We start from the raw sequence: 18,787 nt of genomic DNA, 5'->3' as shown, positions 1-18,787 counted from the left end.
CTTGCGACATGGCACAAGAAAGTGCCACTACTTCACGAGTTTTTACTTGTTTTCTCGATTTTCCTGTGAATTTGAAAAGCTAAACATAAGAACAATTTCTCCATAATGCTGAAAGACTTTGAGGTATAATGCAAGTTTGAAATAATTCAAAACTTTGTTTTGTTTGTTTTTTTCTTTTAGGTTTTCGTCAGTGTTTACGCGAGCACTACACGCAATTGTTCAAATAAGCGCGCGCAATTTTACCTCAAAGAAACTTTAATAAATCTCCTAAAAGTTGTGCTATAAAACAAATGGTAAACGTCACAGCGTGCGCTATTGAGTTACAGATGCACTTGGGAGGTTTGCTAAGCACTCAAGAAGCTAGAGTCACCCTCGGCTATCCCCTCGGGCGACTCTTACGCATCTTTCGTGCTTAGCAACCTCCCGCGTGCATCTGGAACTCAATAGTGCACGCTGTGACGTTTACCATTTGTTAATTAAAAGCAAAACGAGAGCATGATCTTCAAAACTCATTTGTCATGGGTGACTGTCGAGTATAGTAAAATGTTATATTTTATATTATAACAGAGAATTACGATTGAAAAAGCTCCCAATGTTTTTTTTTTTTTTTACATTATTCTGTATCTGTGGTTTCTGTGATTGGTACTAATTATCAATACTATTATTATGTAACTAATGAGATTATTGGTGATTATATTTGAATAAGATAACACAATTTTTGCAGCATCAATAGTGCATGCCATTTGCACAATGTTCGAATACCATTTCCTTGACTGTGTGTTTCGTTTCGAGGGTTTCGAGTGCCTTTTCTGTTGTTTATAAGCTTTGAATATCTCGTATGTACAATGTAGCGACATGAACCATATTGCCTGCTGCACAGTGGCTCTACCGTTGAACACAATAATGACTGAGCTAAATAGTTCTCAAAGAAAACGTGCTCGATCAGTCAATGGTAGTAAACCAAACTGAGGTAAATGCCTTTGCCGCGATAGAAATGTTTATGGCAATCTGTGTGTCTTTAACGATAAGACATATATAGAAATCATTTGAAAACTGTGCAAATCAGGAAAGATGAAGTGTTTAGAGTAATGGAAGGATGTTACAGCGAAGGTCCTAAGGGAGGATATCACAAGAGGTACTATTGACCATGCACAAATAAAGACCACGCGACAAGAGCTGATAGAAAAAAAGTGAAACTTTCCTCTTAACCAGCAGTACACGAGGAAGTGACCAATGAGCCCGTGCAAAGCGCGTCTGTCAATCTAGTATCTTGGTAACAAATCCCGACAAATGCCACCCTCGACACCCTCGCCAAAGTGAAGCTGTCAACGTTTACAAAATTAATGCAGCGAAATCAAAAGCCGCGGAGACAGGAAGCAGGGGTGTAATTCTCAAGGCAGACAGCAATCTTTTCGCCAGACTTCTTGTTATTGGTCAGACTCCAGATGAGAATTGCAAGGTGTATTTGCACGCCAACTAGGCGCGCTACCTTGAACTTTAGCAGCAGTTAATGGATCACTGGTGGCAAAGACAAACAAAGCCGTTTTGCCTAAGCTGCTGGATAAAAATGTTCCAGTGTTGACCTCTTCACCACTTTCTACCTTTGTTATAATTGATGCCATGATTGATGCCAATGACATATGTGCCAGACAATTTCAGTGCATATAGTGCTGGTAGCTGAAAGAGTTCTTGATAGAATCACTTCATTAGCAGGAAACGATGACATAAAAATTGACTTTGTCGGGGATCAGTACCCTGTAATTTCAATTTGAAAGAAGCAAGCGCAGTCGGGATGGACAGACTGTGGAGATTAGAAGCTCACAGCAACGTTGCTCACGACAATGGAAGAAATTTCTGAGCACTGGGAAGACTTGCCTGCTTCATTTCCTTGCTTGTGAATGAGTAAGACATTCGTATTCTCACAAGCTAGAAGGACGCGTTGTGTACGTCACAGATGGCTCCTAGTGTATAAGACTTACGGGAAGCGATGGTCGTGTGTTTTCAACGGCAGTCCCAGAGCTTTATACCGAGCAGGAAGAACTGGGATGTTTTTACACGTACTGAATGCATTCACAATGGCCATCGACAATTGAGTATTTACTCTTCTGATGCCGACGTGGAAGTGCTGGCAAGCCATCCACAAACATCCCAGCAAGAATTGCCATCGTAAGTAGGACTCATAATCATTCACGAATCGTGGACATTACCAGTGTTTGCAATCAGTTAGGGGAAGTAGTATGCAAATTAAAGTGCTTCCGGGCCTTCATGCACTGACTGGCTGCGATTCGGTTAGTGCCTCCTCCGGCAAACGGAAAATGAAAGCTTTTAAGCTAGTTAAGGAAATAAAAAAACTACGAGAACTAGTTCTTTCCCTTGGCAACAATAATGTACCTGTCAGGGATGAACATGTCGCAGATGTTGAAGAACTTGTGTGCTTTTGTATGGAAAGGAAGGGAAAGATGTTAATCAAGTTAGATACCAATTATTCTGCAAAATGAAGAATTACAGTCGCACCACCTCCCACCACTGAATGTCTGCCCTCATGAAACATATACAGCAACCTTACAGGCTTATATTTGGAGAAATGTTTTGGATTCAAACCCGACAGCCCATAGTTCAGTTGGTAACGGATGATATATAAAAAAAACCAGGAACTGAATATCGATTCATTGGACAGACCAAGTTCTAGCACCTGAGGCGGTGGTAGAGCTGGATTGTTGTGGCTGCAAGGTACAGTGCCGGAGTCGGCGCTGATCTTGGACAAGAAGTGGTATGCCTTGCAGAGATGCATGTCTTTGCGAGGACAGTAGTTGCACCAACTGGTCAAGCAAGGAGGACATGTACATAGACGGGGATAAGAGCGACCCCGAAGATACTGATTTTTAACTAGTTAATACCTAGAATTAATATGTGTAGGAAAACACATTTTTTTAGAATTTGCGACTCCATTGGAAAGTTTGAAATTTTCTTTTTTATGTAGTATTTTTCAAATATTGTGATTCTTTATACATATTGTTAGATCTTTTTTTCAGGACCTGCATTGATAGCAGTTTTTTCTTAAAAATGACGCAGTAATCTTGTTTAAATGTGTTTTAATTAACAATTATTCGCCGAAGGCTCAGTGATTATTGTTGAATAATCCCCTCGACTTCGTCTCGGGGATTATTCAACAATGATCACTGAGCCTGAGGCGAATAATTGTTTTAGTATAATTTTCAGAGGTAAATATCAAAACCTGCAAAATAACAATAAAATAACACGAAAACAACAAACACAAGTGCTCGCTTGCATACGTGTAAACCAGTTTAATTCATCGGGTGAAATCGTAATTTACGCTCAAGTTTTATCAATAAAACGGAACAAAACAAACACTACGAAAAAAATAGATATCTGGTACCTTTGTTTAATCGTTGGTGACTGCTGAGCAATTGTGTGAATCCTCTCGAAATTACTAGCTCCAGTGAAAAGATTACTAAACAATGTTTTGCCAGTCGATCTGACTGAGTACATGGCCGCTAGCGATCTCCAAAACCACCATGTTTACGATCAATTCCAACGCCTTGAAAACCATCTCTTGAAAATATTTTCGGTCCAAAAGCCTTGGTAGTCAATTTGCAAAATTCCCAATGTTTTAAATATGCAGGACTTGGAGTGATTTCTTTTAAATGAGAGAAATTTTCATTCAGCAAATGCCGCCATGTTCACTGGCCTGGATGACAAACGTGGCATGGCTTAGTAGCCAAACCTTGAGATGCCATATTCACCGCCTAGCGCGGTGAATATTGCGGCATAGTCCGAGCTTCTCGACCAATCAGAATTGAATTCACCTCTGGAAATTATACTAATTATAATTACTGTTATCACTTTTATTGTTATTGTTATTGATATTGATATTGTTATTGTTATTGTTATTATTGATATTATTATTATTATTATTATTGTTATCATTATCATTATCATTATCATCATTATTATTATTACGTTCTGAGTGTAAAAAAAGGATTAGAGCCATTGGAGCCATTATCAATAGCATTTTGTATTTACCATTATTTCTGTTAATAAAAGCTGTCGTTTTGTTTAAATAGGAATGTGTTAGCGGTGTCTTCATATTTTAACAGTTTCCTTATTTCTTCATGTTTCGTGGAATTTCAATGAGTTAGGAACATATATAAACTCAAAACAGAGCTTGGTTGGTGAAGTTGATATACCAGCTATTTGTGAAGTACAGTATATTCACCATTGCGCATGGCAATAAAGAACAACGTTTTCAATAACCTTGCCTAGCAATCTTTGCCATAATGACATAACTGGTACAAAAACGACCACATTTCATTCTAGCACAATATATTTCACTACATTTATTTCATAACCGCTGTACTTGCTTGATATAACCGTGCAGGTCTGCATGTAAACAAATGGTTGCTAAGGTATTAAATACCTCAAAATGCAAGAAAATACTTGCTAATTCCGAAATTCTTCATCCGGAGAGTACTTTAGTTTGTACATTGCTTCCTATTTTAAACCTTTATTGCGCTAATACAGCTTTTATTAAAAACGCAGCCATTTAACTTTCATTCTGAAACTCAGGATTTGAAGTGTCGATGTTTCATTAAATAGGCCTTAGCAACGGCCTCTATGGCGTCTGCCAATAGATTAACTCCTCCAAATTTAATGAATATTGGTGTAATTTAGTTATAGATATCAGCATTGTTATATAGCACCGATTTAAGGTTTCAAATTTATCCCCACCCACCCCCTGCTACAAACACCTCATTTTCTTCGTTAAGCTCCATTTTCACAGCTGGAAACAAGTTGAATATAAAACACTAGGCCCTGAGCTTTGATTTGGTACCAATGAAACTTTGTTCGGTTGGGGGTGTTACGGAAATAGATTTTTGAGGTCCTGGCTCACGGACTAGAAAGCTAGTCCATCGCAGGGAACCGATTAACTCCTTGAGCATTATTTCTACTCATTAATACATGTGGGTGGTTGGAGGCACCAGTGTCTCGCCCAGAAAACAAAACAAAATGACCCCGGCTAGGACTCGAATCCGGACCGTTCGATCCACGCGCTGGCTCGATCCGGGTCCAGCGCGCTAACCATTAGGCGACCGAGCCTCCCACAATTAGTAAAAATGCAATTGCCTCATTTGTTGCCATGTCGTGTTATAGTGTATAGGTGGTTTTCACTGCCACGCCACTGTCACGCCGCGAAAAAATAAAATCCAAAACTATTCAAGAATATTACAGGTTGTAGAAAAATACTATATAAACTATTTGTCCAAGTCTCAGGTCTGTACGTCATTCCGTACTCGAGTTATCGTCAAAATGTTTCATGCAAATTAATTTAGAGAGCACAATATGGAAACGCCATGTTGGAACCCAACTGCTTGTTTCCAACATGGCGGCCGGAAATCAATGAAAACATTTGACATTAAATTTTGCAACAAAAAGCAGTCAGATCACCATCATGAACAAGTAAACACATTCGCTTAAACACTTCTCGCAAAACCTCAACTGTTCAGATTGTTAAAAATCGCAGGATGAAGCATTTTTTATCGTACGTGACAGCCTTCTGGCGGCCATCTTTGATCTAGTGTGGTGTGAAACTCTGAAATTCAAAATACTATATCTTTAAGACGGCGAATGCTGTCGACCTAAAAACCTTCAACAGGATATATATTAATGTCGTCTATTAGCCAGTGAAGGATAAAAACTCAGGGGCCTTGCGATTCTGGGCTTTAGAATTTTGATTACGTCACGTGAAAACCAGGAATTGCATTTTCTCTTGACTGAACCTATTTCTTTCAACTGCCATAAAAAAGTTGGGCCTTTTAGTTTAACGTTCAGAGTTAATCTAAAACAGTTAAACTAAAACAGTTTTAAGAGTGAGTCCGCACGAGAACCATGCAGGCGAGTCTACAGCGCATCTCACCGATTTCCCTCAAATTTGGCACACTTGTGTAACTTCACTAGTACATTAACCATGTGCAATACTTTGGTTCAATTGTTTATTGTTTTGGAGAAATGTCAATCAAACTGTCAGACAGTGGAAAGTACTTAAATTTGACCTAAAAATATTCACCATGTTTGATCCCCTGCTACATGCTAAATATAAAAAGAAATGATACGAAACTTTTACATAAGACAAATCAAGTCCCGAACAATAGAAAAACGTTCAGTAAACTTGTGTCATTTGCTGCGTTTGGCTGAAAGCAACATTCCAAATCTCCTTATTCAATTCGTATCAAAAAAGTGGGGTTTCAAAAGTCGTTGTTTGTAGACATGCGGCGTTTCTTCAATCGAATTTGAAAGTATCAATAGATTGCCAAGGAAATGGTGTCTCTATTTATCAAATAAAATCTCTGTTAAGTTTAAGAGGAATTACAGGTTCGCATTAATAAATGGTGTTAACTTCGTGACAATATGCAAATGAGCTCAACACGGAAATCGTGATAAGTTCAGAGTTTGTAAAATATAAACTTAATAGAATGTTGCTATAAGAAGTAAAACATCGTTATGAAGCTTTTTGCATAAAAATACTTTTAAATTGTTAGTAGTTTAAACTACTGGAAGTCGTTGGCTGGTAATAAGCAAATTAAACAAATTCAAACGAACACAAAGGTCATACCGACCTGCTGGTCGTACTGCACCAATTTGAAAGATATCCCCACAAGCAAGCATCATTGCATAAAAGTCATTTCCTTCAAGGGTTTTTGGCATCGCCCTCTTGGTGTGTAAGCTGCGTTTTGCCGTATTTGCCAGCACCATAGTAATTTAAGAACAGATGTTATCAAAACAAGTTGGCGGCGAGGCATCAAATATAATATCCACCGATCATGAAAACCGACTTGTTTTAGAATTCGGTCGCGTGTTTTGTTCACATACAAAAAAACATGTTTCCACTGTAAAGAAATTATGTAGTCATCGTTTTCATCCAGTAAGAATCTGCGGCACAATTGCAAGTGGTTTTTGGTGCTGTCGTTCTTCGAAGAACACCGACAATAGTTGATTGCGTGACAGACCGACTTGTGAATTTTATCTCAAATTTCATGTCTCAAATTTCACTCTGACTCAGATCATATTGCGATTGTCGTGGCTTCGTTTATGTGCTTTCAAGAAAGACCTGACATTCAGGGGCCATGGGATATGTATTGAGTCATCTATAAACGATCCAATACGCCACAAATCGCCATGGCTTTAATTTTCCACCTTTTTTAATTTTGAAAATCTGAAATCGAAAAATTAGCCTTTAATACTGACTTACCGTAAATAATCTTATAAACCTGTAAACGCCAGGGCTTTTTAATTTAAGGGGTACATGCGGGAGTTTTAAATAAATATGAGGCGTTTAGTAGAAAAGGGGTATTCATTTCACCAGGAGCCCATGATTTCACTCTAACTGTAACGAAACAAATAGACAAACAAGTATGTAAATATGACGCGTAGTTTGCTCCCGGATAAAGATAGGAAACAGATTTCGTGAGTAGGAGACTACTCTAATCTTTTCTAATGCAAAGCCTAAAGATGTCGTTCACAGATTGTTCGATATCGATGTCTTCATCGTCATCGCATCGGGGTAAACCATGCTGGCTAGCTAGCTCCTTTGGTCCCTTCGATGTCCGAGTGAATCAATTAACTAACTAAAGAAAATTGCGTGTTTTTTACTCCATGAAACGTTTACGCGGGGGGGGGGGGAGGGGTGACGGGGGGAACAGGGGGGTCTATTAGACACGGGACGTTTATTAGTAGAGGCCTCCAATACAAATTTTACACCTCAGGGGGAGGCGTTTATTTGAGAGTGGGGCGTTTATTAAATCATTTACAGTATTTCACTCATTTACATTTATTCTAAGGATTGCCTACAGGAAAGATAAAATAGAACAAAAGAGTATGATTATGAGTGTCATTGAAAACGAACTTTCAACAACCTGGTCAAGGCAAAGACGAATCATGAGTTGTAAAAAGGCACGCTGATCTACACTTATACAAACATTTAATTCCGTCGATACGTCGGTCCGTCATTCTAGCTTTAAATTAGGAAATCAGTAGGAGCACTATCAGAGATACAGGTGATTCCAAATTTGTTGAAATTGTTCTGGATCCTTGTTCCCAGGGACTTCGTTCCCCTAAACCAGCGGTTGATAAACGAGTTTAGATATTAAATTTCGTTCCAAGAACTTGCGCATTTTCCGTCAGCCTTGACCGAACTGGGCCGTCCTCTGCCCTCTGGGCCATTTATGGTTCCGGTTTAATTGTGCGCATGCACCGGAGACTTGAGATGGAATGATCCATTCTCGCTCCCAGAGTCTACGGTCATTCTGTTCTGCGCCAGGGATCGAGACCTCTGCCGTTAATGTCTGTTAAGCTACGCAACAAATTGAAGGCGGGGTTTGGCTGGGAATGAAAAGGAATGAGGCACCAGCGGAGTGGCCCCGAGGCGAAAGCGGAAACCCGACTGAGAGGTAAGTGCTTGGACGGTTGCTATAGAAAACGGCTCCACATCGAAGCCCTTTGAGTCACACTAGGGCTTTCCACAAGTTGCTCGGCAACTTTTTGGCATTTTTTCATGTTTCGAGCAACTTTTTCCCCCTTGGAGCAACTTTTTCCTCTCGAGCAACTTGTTGCATTTTGAGCAATTTCCAGACCAAAGATTTCAGAAGATTATACGAGTGCTGTTCTAAGGCAAAACGAACGTTTCCGAAGACTTACGACGTTTGCCGAAGATTTTCGAGGGACATCTGAAGACGTTTCAACATTCGGCTCATTCTGTATAAAACATTACAAAACTCGTCAGCAAACATGACGTCATCAATATCTTCACGATTTTTCCCAGTTAAAGGAATCCTTGTTACTTAACAAATTTTCCCCTTAAGATGTTGTTTAGATACTTCTTTTGCTGTAAAATTGCATAAAACTGCTAACAAATCTTACCATCAAAGGGAAATTCGCATATATTTAGAGAAATTCTCTTGATTAGAAGCAGCGTTTTGAATTTTTTGGAGCAACTTTTGAGCAACTTTTATTATCAGAAGCAACTTTTTTGGATATTTGGAGCAACTTTTTGAGATGTTACGGGCAACTTTTTGGGAAATCTCGAGCAACTTGTGGAAAGCCCTAAGTCGCACTGCCCGAAGCCAGTGGAGAGCATGGATGAAAGAAAAAAGGATATAGTGAAGGCTACAGCAACGAAAGAGAAACTACTTGCAGCAAGCGAGCAGAATGCAAATATACGCGTCAGCATGACGACATGTCGACAGCGCACGAAAGACATGATCCACGAGGGCGAGGCTGCACCAGACATGAACTAAAACCAGTTTAAATTCGTGCGACTGATCGCAGTGACAAAATGAGTGAAAGCAGCCTTGTCGCAGCGTGTGTGCACTTCTGCGACAAAATATAAACTAACCAATGAGAGAGCTTCATGTATTGAATTCAAAAACTAGTTTACATTCTCCCTCTTCCAAATTCGCTGCAGGTGCACCGAACAAACGCCTTGTTGCAGGGACTTTTTGAAGTAGCACACACGAAGCGATTTGTCGCAGAGAACCTCACTTAAGGTTTATTAGTACTTCATTAGTGTTTTCATTAATTTGAAAGTAATATTGTGTATAAGCTACTTTAACTTTTTCATATATCACATTGATCTGCAATATGGTACGAACAGGAGCTAGAGAGATGGTGGATATAACCCCAGTGTATAAAGATTAAGTGAAGTCCAATTGGGTATGTAATTATACGCGTTATTAACAAAATCGAACTGCGCGGTCGTTCGATTTTGTTAACAAGGCCTTTGAAAGACCTTTCAATTGGCATTAATGGTTTTGACATCCACACTATAAATCAAACATTCAGTTAGGGAAGCAACATTATTTTTTTGGAGGAGTGGCCAAGTGGGATCAAAAATCCTGAAAAAAAATTGTTTGCAATAGCAAAATGCCCACATAAATTGTTTGAAGACATCAAAAAACATTGTCTGCAGAAAGATGCAGCTGGAAAAATTGTTTGGACAGAGAGCGCCACGGAAAGAAATCGTCTGTACTGACTATACTACGCTTCGAGTAAAACAATGGTCCATTCCAGCGTTTCGATCGAGCACTGAGGCAAGTCTTGAGAGACTGGGTACTAGTCCAAAACAACATGGCGCCCGGGTGAAAAGTAACTTACCAGGCTTATGAAAATGTGAAGTGCTGAGGCCATCGCTTACGAGAAAAGTGGAAACTAAATCCTTGCAGAATTGTTTGTGAACATTATAACTACCAGGTAGACAGGAGTGAGCGACGTTTTCTCTTTCCAATCTGCACGTGAAGATACGCTTGAATTCGATCGATGATGAACATGTCAAGTGGCTTGTTTACCTTTTCTCACGCTGTAAGTCTGTATTTATGGGCACTAAATAGCCGGATAATTAACATCACGAACCACTTTAGATGCTAAAAGGTTTATTGGATTTATGTAAGCGGTATTTCTCACGTCCTCAGCCGACCTATCCATCATGTTATGAAACTCGTTCTAAAACTTTCAGAACTTTGTTTTTGTTTTGCTCACATGTACCACATTTTTGTACGCTAAAATCATACGTGCCGATTGAACTTAACATACTTTTTTTGACTTTAATTTATTATTTAGTAAATGTTTTACAAAATAATGGCTAATGGAACCATCAGAATAACGCCGCATGGGCGATATTCAAACGTAATTTTACCCTAAAATCTCTAGTGTCACGCATTGCCCGAAATACCTTATTTTTAAAATAGGTTTACTACTAAACGTGAGAGCGATGAAAAATCTTGATGATATCATTTAAATTGTACTAGGTGATACTAATTACAGTGGTATTTTTATATGAAAGGCTTCAATTCTTGCAGAGATATTTTGGTCGAAAGATGGGTCAAAATTTAGGTATTTTTTGGCTCAAAACCGACCATGGGCACGTTGACCACGATATCTTCCACACGTTAAAGAATTTTGCGATAATATTCTACCTACAGCATTATCATCTCAATATGTAGCCCCATGCAAAATATAAAGGAAATCTGAGAGGGTCGATGTAGACTCAAATTTTAATATTGCATGGATTTCATATGGACCCTCTCTTAAGTTCTTTCCAACGAAATTAATTTTTTTTGTTTTATTTTGTCCACTATGTTCTTTATCTTCTAAGAACCTTTTTTTATAAGAAAAGTTTTGAGCTACTTTTTAAATGAGCAAGATATATTTTTTTTAATTGGCGAAAGATTTTTCCTGACGCTGTCCCGAGATAGCAAGATCGGTTCTATTCCACTACAGTCTGTTAGGATTTTGTCAGTCAAGTTGCATCCACACGGAATTCACATGTACATCGCACGCGGCGGATTGTCCGCATTATTTTTAGCACAATGGTAATGTTCAAATCCACAACCACTTGAGCAAGTCCAACCTCGTTCCCAAGGCTTTTCCCTTGGTAATTTGGAACGGGCGTTGCAAATTACCAAGGCAAAAGCCCTGGGAACGAGGTTGGAACAGGTCCGGTTGAAAGAGTTATGATGTTGACATTATGATGTCGCATGTCTTTGAGTTCAGAAAATTCTTCTAAAATTCAACGTGGCTGAAAGTACCTTGTTTCCGCATGTCTGTACAGACAGAAAGAAAACATTCAAATTCTCGCTTGTCATGTCGTTATATTTCATTAGTATTCAGCAAGTGCAGTAGCTCTCTTCTTCTACCCATGCTACTTTTCAGTCTTGCCGCGTGCACTTGGGTGTTTTTTTTCCTACAATCTTTCTCGAAATACCTGTACATATAAGCTCATATCCGGCACGTCCTCGAAGAATATAAGACGTGGTATAGTTCATCGCCAGGTATCCACCTCCAGTAGGTAGACGTTATTTTTTCGAAAATCGCAAAGTTATTCGTAGATCTAACGGAGCTATTATTTGTACAATTAATACTGACCATTGTTTGCCATCTTATAACATGTCAACGCAAAATACGGACAAGACTGAAGGGGTAAAATGGGAACTGGGATTTGGGCAAATCTTCACTGGGATTTCTTCACTGGAATTTCGAGCTTTTTCTGTAGCCTCGCCGCAACTCTGGAATGCCTTACCTTTAGACATTCGATCGTGCAATGACATTTCAGAGTTTAAGCGCAAACTTAAGACACATCTTTTTAGGAAAGCTTTTAGTTAAATATTTTTATAATTTAGTGTATTTTTACAATTAACTTAGGTGAATTAGTTAGTCGTTTTATTCTTTTTTAATTCTTTTATTGATCTTTTATTTTATTATATACAAATTGTAACTTTTTCAAAATAGATATGTAATTTTTAATTGTAAATAGCTTGTAAAGCGCTATTGGTTAGAAATAGAAATAGCGCTATATAAATAAAGTATTATTATTATTATTATTATTATTATTATTATTATTATTATTATTATTATTATAAAAATGAGACCTGCGTCACTGGGACTGGGAATCACACAGAAATGGGACTGGGATTTGGAAAATCGGGGAAACAATAGGCTGGGAAATTGAGATTTGGACAAAATTTGGGCTGGGAATTGGAATTTTAACTCCCCCCCCCCCCTTTCAGGACCTTTAATACAGCTAAATACTTTTGAGATAACATAAGTTTAAAACTAGCTATCTTACCAAAATTTTTCAAGCTAAATAATAATTAAAAAAACGCTTAAGCTTCTCACCCTATCATGGCTGTCCTGTGCCACAGCACCGTTGCCGCCATCTTGTCCTTTGTGCCCGTCTCCTCCATTAGAAATGACCTCAAGGGCTCCGTTAATGACGTCACAAAATATTTCAACTACAAAAAGGATAGACATTGGCTTAAAAAATATAGCCAAATTGTTTGTAAACTAGGCATGCCACTTAAACACAGTGGAAACAAATACTGTATTGATTTAGCGCCCTGGGCGCTTATTACATTTTTGGACCTTGAGAGTGGGCGCTTACTCGAGGTGGGCGCTTATTTGAGGCTGGGCGCTTATTAAATTTTCACCATTTTCAGCAAGCAGTAAGTTTACTTTGCAACAAAGCAATTAATAACAACATAACGTAAAGATGTACCGAAGCAGAATTTTAACTGTTCATTGGAAGTTTCTGTAAAATACTAAGAAAACTCACTCAATCAATCAGTCAGTCAGTCAGTCAGTCAGTCAGTCAGTTAATCAATCAATCAATTAAGTAATCAATCAATCAATCAATCAATCAATCAATCAATCAATCAACCAACCAACTAACCAACCAACTAACCAACCACACAATCAATCCATTAATCAATCAATCAATCAATCAATCAATCAATCAATCAATCAATCAATCAATCAATCAAGTAAGTAAGCACGTAATCAATCAATCAATCAATCAATCAATCAATCAATCAATCAATCAATCAATCAATCAATCAAGTAAGTAAGCACGTAATCAATCAATCAATCAATCAATCAATCAATCAATCAATTAATCAACATGGCCTTGACAGTTTTTCAGAAACCCACATTACGATCCGTTTTAAGGCCATTTGCATTTGCTGCTTTATTGAAATGTTCCCCTATTGTTTCAAGTTGTTATTTAGATATTTCGCTAAAATTTGGGACACAGTTCCTTAAGCAATGTTCACAGTTTCTAACTTTTTAAGTTTTAAACCAAAACAAAAACTGTGTATGATCAAAACTTGCTCTACATTGGATCAAATAAAAATATAGAAAAACTGCAAACACTAGTCAGACAACGTGCAAAAGGCGTAAATACGATATTTGCCTTTTAGGTAAAAGCTGGTTATCTCTATTATATTGTATTTCCGTTTTTATTTCATTATTAGTTTTCTGCACTTTTTACACGTCACTTAGCCATGTCATGTTATTTCCAATTTGTTATATAAAATCGCGTTTCATTCAATGATCCTGAAGAAGGCTGGTGTTGGCCAGCCGAAATATTGTATTTGGGCCTTTTGCACGTCATCTGATCAGTCTGCAGTATTTCTATATTTCACAGTGCATAGTTCATAGTTAACTAAGGATGGGCCGATACAGGTTTTTCGAAACGATACGATATTGATACGATATTTGCTTTTTTTCTCGATATCGATATCGATATTATGACGTCATTTCCGTCCTGATGTCATTGGGCAGTCCTGGCATTATAAATGTTAGCCAAGAATGTTAGTTTTTGGTCTTTTTGTTTCACTGTTGCATCAGCAATGTATGGACATCAAGTTAAGGCAAAACAAAATTCAAATATTGACAAGAACATCGATATTTCTTTGAGCAAAATTGCATTTTTAAACCACGGGTGCTGACCAGAACACCGCAGGCTGAGGTCACGTGTGCAGTATCGAAAACGTATCGAAAGTGCGATATTTTTCAAAAGTATCGACACTTTTCAAAATTGTCAAAATATCGGTGTATCGAATATTTGGTGTCGAATATCGGCCCATTCCTTATAGTTAACTCACCCTGCGGACCACTTGTCCCATGCTTGCCATCTTCGCCATCACTTCCGGTAACTACTCGTAGTTGATAAACCTGATTCCAATTTGGTGCCGAGAAATCGATCCTACTTCCTGGAGAAGCAATAATCTCGCGCGCGTATATTTTCACGTTTCTGATTCCATGAAGAAGAACGTTGCCCTACAAAAACAATCAATCAAAAGAAACGAAAAGGTGAACATTTGTGATAAAGACAAAATGTTTATTTTTCACGAGCGTGGGACAAAGAAAAAATCTGAGTTCTCGACGGGAATTGAACCCATGGCATTACATTAATGAAAGTATACCTCCTAAGCAAAGTCTGTGAGTTAAAAACAAATCAAACATTTCTTGACCTCGTGAAAAAAAGGAATACCTTCAGAGGTACTATTCCTCTTTTCCCGTTTTCCCGGTATGACCGGAAATTTACTGTTCCATCTGCTACAATCGGACTGTTCGTTCGCAGAGAAAGGTCACCAACCTGTTAACGTTAAAATTTACCCGTTGAATCGCTTCAGATGTATCCAATATTTCTGTCGAGTGTAGATAGAAGACGTTTCTTCTCTAAGAGCAAGGGTTTTTCCTTTCAACCTTTTTCAAAGCTTCAGGGAGAAGGAAGATAAAGTAGAAAAGTTTGACCTTCGATTGCCATTTTTTGGAACCAGGCTCTTCGCAGTTGTATCAAAACGGGAATTTTCAAAAGGAACAGCTTCTTTCCGTTCCGTTTACGTGATGGAAAGAATTGCACTGTTCCATTTTTCGAAGAGCTCTCACCGAAAATTCTATGTAAATGGAAAGCGCCCCTTGCGAGAATGGTCTCTTTTCCGGAAATTTTGGAAAACCGCCATTTTCTATTCAGCCAAAGTTCCTTCGGCCAGTGATCTAGCGAGTTGGACACTTGAGAGCAGCTACATGACACTTAAGAAAGCGTTCGTTTCCAAATAGAAAAAAAAACCCTCGAGATTTACTCGGTTATTTTCGATGTTGTTTTGCAGGCGGCGGCAAAGAAACGTACAAAGATTTATAACGCGCGTGGAGAACCATTGTATTAATGCGCATTAAACCTTTTTGTTTTCGTTGCTGGTGTGGCTTTTGAAAGGTCCCTGTTGTTATGACCACGATGTCGGTCATAGTGGTGTATCATTGTTCGGAATGCTTTTTTATTTGCGAAAATATTGAGTTATCTTTGCAGTCAGAGAAACCTGCAACAGTACATTTAACAGTACTGTTAAAATTTCCATATTAAACGCATTTCCATACGTAAATTTCGTTTTGCATTCCGGTGCAGTCAATCGGAAAATGCTGTTCCATTCGCCACTGGAAATTTCTGGAAATTCAAACCGGAATTTTTGGTCAATGGAAAGCGCCCATTGTGAAAACCCCCTCCTGTAGTCATCTATACGAAGTACTCCTCGGGTTATTAATGTACCTCAATGTAAACTGTATCTGCGAGAATATCCATTTGGTCAACAAGGTCCATAGTTTGTCTTGTAGCATCAAAGTTCAAGCCGTTTTGTGTCGTTAACCTTTCCTGCAGGTACTGCAGATGAATGACTCGTCCGAACGCTCGGTAGTGACCTAAAACATAAACACAACGATTCAGGTCAAGTTTCCCTTATAAAAAACGCAGATTGAGGCTCACGTACTTTTCTCTCTAAAAAGAGTAGAAATTTATACATAAATTTTTTATACTTTGGTGGTTGAATTTGCTTTTAACTAAGTTAAGGTCTTGCGTTCGAGCCAAGTGGCCCAGCATCCTGGAGCTTATATCCCGGGCTTCTCGAGAAGAGCAAGGCAATGGGCTTGAACTATACTCGCTATATTTACTGCAATAATCATTACTGGCTATCGCACCTCCAATCAGTTAAGAAATAAGAAAAGTAACTTAATGAGTAACCATATTGTTTTAATCGATGGGAGATGAGCCCCCAATTTACGAAGAGAGCTGATCAATCTTTCTTTATTTGGTAAGAGATCGGTCCTAAATTAGAAGGGGGAGGGCTGGTGCATTTTTATTTTGGCCTACCAGTTTTGGGGAGACCCTCCCCCATTCAGGTGCATAATTTATAATGACCCCCCTCCTCCAGTAACTAGTTTACATCACTTCAAGAAACCAGTTATCAATCGTTAAAACGATATATTTACATTCTATTTTGACAATTTAATGTTTGTTCAAGTCAGGAGAGAATCTAGACATAGGACCAAGAAGTGTTATTAAAAACTCATGTTAATATCCTACAGTCATCAAATAAAGAATGTGTGCTATATCATATTTACAGAGGAATGACTGTGAATTCTAGATTGACTCCTTGCAACTTTGCATAAAAAATAATGTCCCCTCCCCTAATGACATGCACAAAATTGTTTGACCCTCCCTTTTGTGCTTGCATGAAAAACAGTTGCCCTCCCCATGTTTGCACCAGCCCTCCCCCCTCTAAGTTATGACCGGTCCCTAAGAGCACACTCAGACTAGCATCTACTGATAGCCAGCGAGCAGCTTTTTTTAGGGATAGATTTATTTGTCTGTTATTTAAAAGGAAACGCCACTTTTATGACAAGTTGACGTCGAATTGGTTGAAATAATGTCTACATTTTGAAACTTTACAGGAAAAGGGAGAAGTAACATTTAATCGTAATAAGAAAATGGAAAGAAGAAAAGGCTTTAAAACTTCCAGCGCCCCATTATTTTGGTTTTTATGACGTGGAATGGTTACTCTATTGTTTCACACAAAAGATAACCTGGTCCCAAACAATAGCGGCAACCATCACGTCATTAAATCCAAAATGGCGGCGCGCGGGAAATTTAAGAGCAAAAATCTTTCCCTTTTTTGTTCCTATTTAACTTTATTTCTCTATTGTTTCGTAAAATTTGGGATTAATCATTAATTGTTAATAAAGACTTCGACTATTAGACATTATTCCAAATAATTTAACATCAATTTGTCGTAGAAGTGGAGGTTTCCTTTAAAGGAGCTACGTCACGGGGATTTCGCAGATTTTTTATCTAAACAGTTTTGAAATTAGTGGCAGGCAACTAAACCCATGTAAAACATTATCTTTGAACATCTGAAGAAAGATAATCAAGCTATTCAAAGTCATTTGCATAGTACTTTATTATGCATGCAGGTCATAAGTCCCGTGGAAATGGTTAATTATCCCCATGGCTCTCTCCCATTGGTGTAGCGGTGCAATATTAACCGTCCCCTTCAGCGTGCACCTCAGTTCTAGGTCTTTCGACGGTAAAACACCACGACTACAGTTCAAATGTCGCGCCCTCCCTCCCTTAGCGATCTGTGTTCGGTGCATCAACTTCCAGCGGAGCGTATATTTTGTCTTCGGGCGTATGTACCTTGTTTTTGTTTTCTTCCGCGTTTGCTTGTGACCGCTTTGTATTCCAGGACGCCCGAAGAAAAAAATCCCCCGCTCCGCCGGTGACACTCTGTGTCGCTTATGGCTTCACCGGAGTGTCGCTCTCCATATCTTAGCCATATAACAATGACAGCAGAAATAATATAGTACTATGGCTAAAAAATATCGATTTTTTTGAAGACGCACTGAAACAACTTGAAAAGTTAAGCCTTAAGTTTTCAAGTTGCAATCCATTTACATCCTTGCAATTCGCAGCCAGAGACGCTTGTTAACAGTTTCAGTCCTCTAATATAGCAATTTTCAATAAAAGTGGACCATTATCTTTAGCTTTCCAACGACACAAATATAAATTTTGGCTGTTCAAAAATCTGGTAAAATCCGTGACAAAGCCCCTTTTATAGGTAATATTCTTGCCTGCTTCGATCTCCAAAACCGATGGAGTCTGGATCCAACTAAGTTGTGGAATTATAACATTTTCCGTGTTTCCTTCCCCCAGTGAAAGCCTTGCACATCCGTTCGACACGGAAGGGACTTCTGTGCCTAAAAGAAAACATTGTTACACTAAATAACGAAGACGCTTAATTTTAAGCTCGGTAAATTAATGACAAAAATGAAATGTTCATTCTTAAATATATGCAAATGCAGGCCAAATTCCCACGATCCTTGGGCGGGAAACAATGTATCAAATCAGCATCCAGTGCTGTATTGAATAGACCTCTTTAGCTACGTATGTAAATTGCCGATTGTATATCACGTTGCGTTCTCAAGAGAATTGTTCTTTTGTCTTTCTGGAAATTATTCATTCATTTCCACGTGAATTTGTTTGAATTTGAAAGAAATAATTCTGAAGGGTAGCATCACGTGGTCTACAATGGCACAACAAACAAACAAAGCTTAAGGTCGCGGGGGATACCAACAGCTATTCTTGTTTAATCACTGAATAACTCGTTCCAAG

At 38.5% G+C, this 18,787-nt stretch overlaps 1 protein-coding gene across 1 annotated transcript in view; it reads right to left on the bottom strand.

Annotated features, from left to right (window-relative positions):
* The window catches only part of LOC144629619 (uncharacterized), a 30,209-nt gene that overhangs the window by 7,324 nt on the left and 4,098 nt on the right, over positions 1-18,787 (bottom strand). Inside the window, exons 4-7 of the mRNA XM_078487855.1 lie at positions 18,247-18,372; positions 15,893-16,041; positions 14,451-14,625; positions 12,685-12,800 (exon numbers count right to left, since the gene is read on the bottom strand). Coding sequence (XP_078343981.1) covers positions 12,685-12,800; positions 14,451-14,625; positions 15,893-16,041; positions 18,247-18,372 — 566 coding nt within the window. The remainder of the gene's footprint in view (positions 1-12,684; positions 12,801-14,450; positions 14,626-15,892; positions 16,042-18,246; positions 18,373-18,787) is intronic.

Source organism: Oculina patagonica, chromosome 11, assembly GCF_052425735.1.
Source record: "Oculina patagonica isolate OP01 chromosome 11, crgOcupat, whole genome shotgun sequence".
Lineage (NCBI taxonomy): Eukaryota > Metazoa > Cnidaria > Anthozoa > Scleractinia > Oculinidae > Oculina > Oculina patagonica.
The sequence above is the reverse complement of the archived record's forward strand: the minus strand, read 5'-3'. Positions and strand labels throughout refer to the sequence as shown.